General features: G+C 36.4%; 1 protein-coding gene across 1 annotated transcript; it reads left to right on the top strand.

Annotated features, from left to right (window-relative positions):
- The first annotated feature begins 2305 nt into the window (after window positions 1-2305).
- On the top strand, window positions 2306-2893 carry LOC145045230 (uncharacterized). The gene is made up of 2 exons (XM_078993572.1): window positions 2306-2747; window positions 2790-2893. Exons 1-2 carry the CDS (start codon window positions 2306-2308, stop codon window positions 2891-2893), a joined length of 546 nt encoding a protein of 181 aa, XP_078849698.1.
- The last annotated feature ends 5448 nt before the right edge of the window (window positions 2894-8341 follow it).

Below are 8341 nucleotides of genomic sequence, written 5' to 3'. Positions count from 1 at the left end.
GACGCATGGTGCTTTGTACGCAAAATTCGAAGATGATTTTGGCGAAGAGGTCATAGGAAGATGCTTCGTATCCTAATCAACCGACAAGTCTCCATTGTCTACGAAGGTACGTTCTATTATTGAATCTTTCAATATTCCTTTAAATGCATATAAATCTGAAATTGTTGCTTTTGATGACATTATTGCTTATTTCGATTCAATTGTTGTGTCTGCTAGTAATGAAGTTAAGAAACTGAGCTTACAATTGTTAGAGACACAAAAGAAGCATGATTCGAAAATAACTAAGATAGTCTGTTTAGAGTTGCAAATCACAAACATTATGTGTAATAGAGACTTTCTTTCGGGCGATGTAAAACTCTTATTAGCACAAAGAAATATCTACTATAACTCTGCAAAAAGACTCTATGGAAAACTTACAACATTGCATCATTCTAGTGACATTAGCAAAGAACAGCATAGAAAGTTATTACCTTTTCTATCTTTTGAGAGTGAGAAGGTTGATAACATTTCTTATGATTGTGAGAAAACAATTGTTGAATTTGATAAAATACCAGATGATAGATATGCATATGGCATCGTAAAAATAAATTAATGTCTTGATTCGAAAGAATTAGTTGATATTGTTAATGAAACCTTGACTAAAACTGAACAAATCAAAATTTTGAAAAAGACTGAGAATTTGATATCTGACTTACAAACTAATTTTGCTAATATTGAAGATGATTCTGATAATATTAGTGAAATTAGTGAGTTTGAGGATGTTGATTGTTCTCAATTATCTGTCATTAATGTCACATCAAAATCTAAAGGAAAAGAAATTGTTAAGGATTCGAAAATTGAAATTAACACGGACAAACCTTCAACTTCGAAAGTTTGTGATCCTGATTTGGTTGATGTACGAGATAGTCAAACAGATGACAATGATGATGAAAATGATGAAGAAAATGAAATTCCACGAAAAGTTGCTGACCAAGTGTATGGAGACACTGAAAAATTCGAAAAGGTGTTGTCTGAAAAAGGTGCTCATTATTTGGAAACCAACACCGTGGTTTATCCGAATTTCAAGTGCACTGATGATGTAATATTTCCAAATCAAGTGTTTGTTGCTATTGGGAACGTTGAGAATGTCAAACCTGAGTTCAACAAATTAATTGAAGAAGACAACAAGAAAACGACTGACGAAGGATTCTTTTCCAACCAAAGCACTGTCGAAAATAATCTAAAAAAGAACTCGTATGTTTTCCAAAGACAAAAACCTCAATGAAAATGGGTTGATAAATCTAAAGTTGTGAATGAGGTTTTAAAACAAAAGGTTGTGGAAAATGAAAATTTTGTCAAATTAAATTAAAAAGAATTCAAACAACAAATTGATAAATTTTTGAAAGATAATAAAATCTCAAAAAGGAAAACACGAAAGAAGATTTTTTTGGCAAACCATTGAATCACGAAAGACACAAAATGAATTGAAAATGAAAACATCTAAAATGCCAAAAACTCAATTTGTTAAAAATAAGACTATGTTTTCATCTTATTCAGACAAAATGAAAAATCCCGCTCAAAACAAGATTTCAATAGATCCGAAAACATCATTTTCTACAAAGGATCATCATTTTTCAAAGAAATTTCAAAATCAAAATGTTGAAAATCGTTTTTCAAGTCAAAAGAAAAAATTTCAACAAAGATATATTCCGAAAATAACTGCTACAAACAAAGTTGATGGAAGTTATGCTCAGAAATTTCGTCCTAATTCAAATGTTGATTTTGATCCACAAAAGCCGAACTTTCCAAATCCTTCGGTGAAACAGCCTTCAAAAGTTTCGTACACAAAAGGGTTATCTCAAGCGAAAAACATTGATCAATGGCTTGAAGGAAGAGGTCGCATGTATCAGTCAAGGAAGTACTCTCAACAACAAATCAAAGATTCTTATGAGAAGTATGTGAATACTTCTTCAACTGGAAGCTTATCGTCAAAAGATTTGAATGTCTCAGTAAAGAAGTGGAGAGCAGTTGTGAAAGCAACGAATGTCGAATCACAATCTAAGAGGACGAAGGCCGATGTCAGTAACAATCCCAAACTATCAAAAACTTATGTTTCGAGTCCTTTACCTAGTGATGTGGACTTAATCAATAGTTTCAAAACTAAAATTTTGATTGGGTTAAGAGTAATGTATTTCATTCTGTTCTTAAAACTAATTTCCAAGGACCCAAACAGCCTTGGGTACCTAAATTCCTTCAATGATCGCAAATACTATGTGACGAGCAATATGATGGGAAATGGTATATTGATAGTGGTTGCTCACGTCACATGACTGGACGAAAGGAGAATTTGCGAGATTATCGGAGCGTGGATAATGATGGAGTTGTGAAATTTGGCAAAAATCATATATGTCAAGTCAAAGGCTACGAAAAAGTATTGAACGGTCAATTCACTGTGAATCGAGTTGTGTATGTCGAAGGCCTTAAACATAATTTGATAAGTGTTTCACAACTAGTTGTGGGCACTGACAATCAAGTTGTGTTTAATGAAGAAGGAAGTATTATTTCAAAGATTGAAACAAATGAAGTGTTTTTGAAATCAAAACAACATGGCGATATGTTTACTCTTGATATCAAACCAATTGTTGGGAAACCTTCTATTTGTTTACTTTCGAAAGCTAAATCTGATGTTAGTTGGTTATGGCATCGTCGATTCTCTCATTTAAATGTTCGGAATTTAAATGAGTTGGTAACTGAAGATCTTGTTCGAGGTTTACCAGTTTTAAAATTTAATAATGATACTTTATGTGCAGCTTGCGAACAAGGGAAACAACATCAAAAAGGACATCCAGTTGTGATAGATTCGAAAATTGTGGAACCGTTGGAACTTCTTTATATTGACCTTTGTGGACCATAAACTGTTGAAACTCTCAGCAAGAAAAGATACATTTTTGTTATTGTTGATGATTTTTCACGATTTATGTGGGTGTATTTTCTCAGGTTAAAATCTTAAGTCGCTCGGACGATGATCGAATTTATCAAGCAAATTGAGAAAAGTCTGAAGAAGAGTGTTCGAAAGATCAAGAGTTATAATGGGTCTGAGTTTAAGAACAAAGTCCTTGATTCGTTCTTAATTGAAAAAAGGATTTCACATAATTTTTCGTCACCATATATGTGACAATCGTCAATCTAGAGTCAAGTCAAGTCATCAAGTCAAACCGGTCAACTCGATTAAACCTTGTGTATTAGGGTTTGTGTTATGTACATACTGTATAACTTGCTATATTAATGGGAAAACATCACTTGGGAAAAGTCTTGTGTTAAAATTTCCTGAGCCTTAGTGCTAATCAATGAACTAAACTAATAAAACCATGTTGCATACTCATCGGGAGTGTGTAGGATCCCTAATCATGACTTAACGGGGCTCAAGAACCTTGCGTTGCGGAGCCAAACACTCACAATGGTCACACACGGAACCTCTCTCAATCGTTTTCACTCTATCTCTCTCTATGTCAAATCTCTCCCAAATCTCTCCAAGTATGTAAAATCTCTCTCAAATATCTCTTTGTATGAGAAATCTCTCCAAGAATGTCAAATCTCTCCCAAATCTCTCCAAGTATGTGAAATCTCTCTCAAATATCTCTTTATATGAGAAATCTCTCCAAGAATGTCAAATCTCTCCCAAATCTCTCCAAGTATGTGAAATCTCTCTCAAATATCTCTTTGTATGAGAAATCTCTCCAAGAATGTCAAATCTCTCCCAATTCTCTCCAAGTATGTGAAATCTCTCTCAAATATCTCTTTGTATGAGAAATCTCTCCAAGAATGTCAAATCTCTCCCAAATCTCTCCAAGTATGTGAAATCTCTCCCAAATCTCTCTCAAAAGTTCCTGTAACTTTTTAGAATCATTTGGGTCATTCCGACCCTTAACCGGGTCAAAAACGGCTCAAAACGGAGTGAAAACGAGTAAAATAGGCTTTAGGAACCGAAACCCTTCTTAGGAACCGAAACCAAGAAGAGAGGCCTCTCGGGCCGAAACTCGTGAGGACAGAGCCTCTGTTCTCGGTCTCTGTCCCTTCTCGGTCCCCATGCCCGCCTCTCGGCTTCCTTTCCCTCCTCTCGACTCTCTTTCTCTTTCTCTCCTCTCTGTCTCTTCGCACCTCTCTGTTCTCTCTTCCCTCCTCTCGGTCTCTGTTATCTCTTCCCTCATCTCGGTCTCTGTTCTCTCTTCTCCCACCTCTCGGTCTCTGCTCCCTCTCTTCTCTTCTCTCAGTTTCTCCTCCCCTCTCGGTTTCTACCCTCTGTCCTCTTGGTTTCAGCATCAGAAGACCGAAACTCGGCCAGATTTCGGAATTTTGTCACTTTTAGCCCCTTTTTGATATTTTTAACATTTTAAGCCCGTTTTTCGTGATTTTAAAGCGGGATTTTCTCCAGAAATTATATTTTAACATAATAAACCCTAAATATTCATAATTTAAACATATTTTGATGAAAATCATTATCTAAATAATAAAGATCTAATGGGGGATTTATTTAAGGTGGAGTGTTGACATTGCCTTAACTTGTGTCACAAGCAACCACCCACACCCACTCTATGACCAGCCACACCTCCCCACCTTACATAGGTCACTTCAATGTCCCTTACACTCAATTTCCACTCATTCCCACGTTTTTAGAGCTAGAACAAACATCCTCTCTCCTCATTTCTCTCATTTGCTCTCCTTTCACTAAGTATCAAACACCACTTTTCTCTCAAACTTTTCTCCACCAAATTCGAGATTCAAGGCTGATTTTCAAGTGTTCTTCCACTATTAGTAAGTATAATTCATCCTCCTTATGATTATTTCACTTCATTCTACTCAAATCATTGATTTCTTACACAAACTCCATAACTATGATGTTAGATTCTCGAAAATCTTCAAGACATCTCCAAGTGTTCTTGAGTTAAACACTTCCATTCTTCAACAATCATCTACTGAAATCACTTAAGTTGAGTTCATACCCCTACATTTTCATGTTTTCTCAAGTTTTTAAGGGGGGAATACAAGTTAAAACACCAAGAACATAACTAAAATTTTCTAACAGCCTTCATCAGAAAAGTTCAACTCCATTCACGGACTGTTTTGGGCATCTTTAACATTTTTGTTTTCAAAACTGTACAAGGTGCAAATAGTTCAAGTTCTTAGCTATAAAATGACTACTTGCACATCTCCATATGATTTTTCTACAATTTATGGTGATTTTGACAAAACTGCCTATCATTTCAAACAACAATCCGGACCAGTCTGTGATTATGGACTTTTTCACCCAAGTTGGAGGTCATTAAAAATCGTGATAAAATTATGCGTAAACTAGACACATTTTTTGAACTCTCAAAATTTACGGATCTAGTTTTTGACTTCGTATGATTTTTCTATGATTTTTCCAAAATAGTGCAGAATGGTTAAAGTTAGCCAACAACATGTAAATATCATAACACTTTGTATTATGTTGAGCAAAGTGTATAATCATAAGTTCTAATTATTGAATGTGTTTCTTTGTTAATTTAGCACGTGAACTGAAACTAAGTCATTCATAATAAATCTTATTCATTCATTTTAGAACACGTATATTAAACTATAAAAAGTATAGTTTAATGAATTCATAACACTAATACATTTCCATAAAAGAGTTCTTACATATTACAAACGTTTTAGATAAACCACAATAGATATAGTTTATGATATATTGCATAACACACTCATACTAAAAGGGTACATTCATACAGAAAAGATTTACACTCACACACATTATATGTAAACTTGTTACCCTAAATTGTGAGACAATATCTCTTTCCGTACGTCCGAGTGCGGAATATAATTCCTAGTAGTTATAATCAGAGTCTCCTGGAGGGAGAACATGATACTTGTATATAGATCTATATTGGATTTGACACCCCACACCTTGCTGCTAGCTACAGTGGGACCTGCAGGTCTACGGGTGACAAATGTCATTTCATTTTCGCGACGCCTGAGAAACGTCGTGGCAGGTTCACATAGTCATAGTATGATTATAGCGACTCACATAGGGAGATAACAATTCATAAAGTTTACGGGATTTCATAAAACCTAAGTAGGTTTTAGGTTGATTTAAATTCACTTTTTATATCAATTCAAACTCATGACATTTCTACTAAGTAAGAATGATTTCTTATACATTTTGGTCTTTGGTCATAAGGCTACATTATACGGATTTTAAGGAAAATATCGGATTTTTATGAAACAAAAGCGACATTTACATGAGAAAGACTTCTATTAATCTTTATAGCAAAAACTTATGAACTCACCAACCTTTGTGTTGACACTTTTCAAACAACTTGTATTCTCAGGAAATCACTAAACAGGTATCAAGTGCTTTTGAGGATGGGACGTTAAGGCGTCAAACTTTTCATATTTTGTCAACATATTGTAATTGATTTTGAAACATGTAATTCATACAAGTGATGTAACTTTTTCAATTATATATATGTTGGTTGTGTTTGCTTAAATTACTATTGAAATTGTGGTTATGATACTATACATGAAGTCCTCCACCCCCGGACGTTTCCGCCATCCTTGGTTTGGGGGTGTGACAGATTGGTATCAGAGCACAATTTATAGTGAATTAAGTATGTCAAACCACATAAGATATACAAACTATAAACACATTTGGGACTAAAAGTCTCTGATTCTTAAAACGCTTTAACGAGTTATACTTTTAGAAAACAAATAATTTCTTGTTTTAAAGTATACTTACATGCATTATATACTCGCGTAGTGTCATAACTAAGGAGAACATAAATTGAAAGAGCAGGAGTTGAACATTACTAGTACGCCTTAGCATGTGTAATCAGTTCTGGGAAGGATATAGCCTGATCAACTATATCCGTCCGAGAAGTAACTTACGCACACTAAAGAATATTCGTAATGGGCGACAAATCTAATAACCTAACTACACTCTACAAAGAACATGCTAATAAGCAAATATAAACATTTAAAAATACTATAGGAGTATTTGTACGTTTCTATAGCGCCATGTTATTATTTTCCGATATGTGCTTCTTAACCCCCCCCCCCCCCCGTTTCTCGTGCAGACGACATGGCAGGATTTCACATACCTGGGGACCCATACTTTCCCAATCAGGGAAACGCGGGGTGGATCGATGATGAGCCCAAGCAACAAATCGAAGAGGATCCCGAGGAGGATCCTGAAGAGGATCCCGAAGAGGATCCTGAAGAGGAAGACGAACAAGAACAAGAAGAGGAAGACGAAGAACAAGAAGAAGAGGAGGAATACGAAGATGAAGAAGAGGAAGATGATGATATAGTCATGTTTGGGAATGAAATGGAGGAACAACCGGAAGTATTCAACCCTCCTTACATCGCGAGGGTGCCCGCACACCGTTTTGGATACAACGGACCTGAACCCCCTTGGGTAACAACGATCGAAAGGTGGAGCCGACAACAACGCCAACGGTCACCATTTGGCTATCAACGAGGTTATTATGATCTCACTCATGGTGGACCGGCTGACAGAGCCCACCCCGTCACGATACAACGAATAGCAAGTATGGATGATCATGGTAGGACGACGACCGATCAGGTCCGGGAACTAAGCGCCATCGTACAGTCTACCACTGATCGTACCAGAGACCTGGAACGAGACTCCCACCACAGAGACCAACTCATTCAAGACCTTCTCGCTGCTCGAGCAGAAACAAGAGAGTATCGGGAAAGATACATGGCACTCGAAGAGAGAATGGTTGCAGCCGAATGGAGATTGGCAGAACTACAGGGCGCATCGACATCATCGCAGACTCCATCGAAGAAGGGTCGTCGTGATTAGAACTCGTTACTATTCTCATGTCTTGGTAGTAAAATTTTATGAGTATGCGTTGGTGCTACTCTTTGTATGTAGGTCGACCCTGCGACTAAGTGATTACACTATTCAAAGGGCTTTTGTAATGTCAAAGCTATCTTTTGTAACAATATAATGTAGACCCTTATGTGGTCACACTTTTCCCTCTAAACGTCATGTACTAAAAGTTTATCAATGAATTTTGGCATGCGTTTTATTTATTGAATATTTGGCACTAGACATCATAACCTGATCACACAAATAGTTTACGAATAATAAAGTTTTGATAAAATACAAGAGAAATGAAACCAGTAAGACTCGACTCGTTATCACTATTAAAGTCTTACCGACTGGTCATTTTTATTATGACAGAACCATGCCACCAAGGAGAAGACCAAGACCTTCCGGAAACACAATGTCGCCTCCACCACCACCTCCACAGTTTGATCCTGCGATGTTTCAGGCTGCAGTAACGGCAACCGTGGCGGC

This window comes from Lactuca saligna, chromosome 5 (assembly GCF_052625555.1).
Source record: "Lactuca saligna cultivar CGN05327 chromosome 5, ASM5262555v1, whole genome shotgun sequence".
NCBI classification, from domain to species: Eukaryota; Viridiplantae; Streptophyta; class Magnoliopsida; order Asterales; family Asteraceae; genus Lactuca; species Lactuca saligna.
This window is presented reverse-complemented; position numbering and strand designations above follow the sequence as displayed.

Excerpts from the sequence above, each read along its gene's own strand:
- LOC145045230 (XM_078993572.1), top strand. The coding sequence starts at position 2,306 with ATGACTGGACGAAAGGAGAATTTGCGAGATTATCGGAGCGTGGATAAT. Across the intron at positions 2,748-2,789 it reads AACTGAAGATCTTGTTCGAG|CTTGCGAACAAGGGAAACAA; the intron begins GTTTACCAGTTT and ends CTTTATGTGCAG.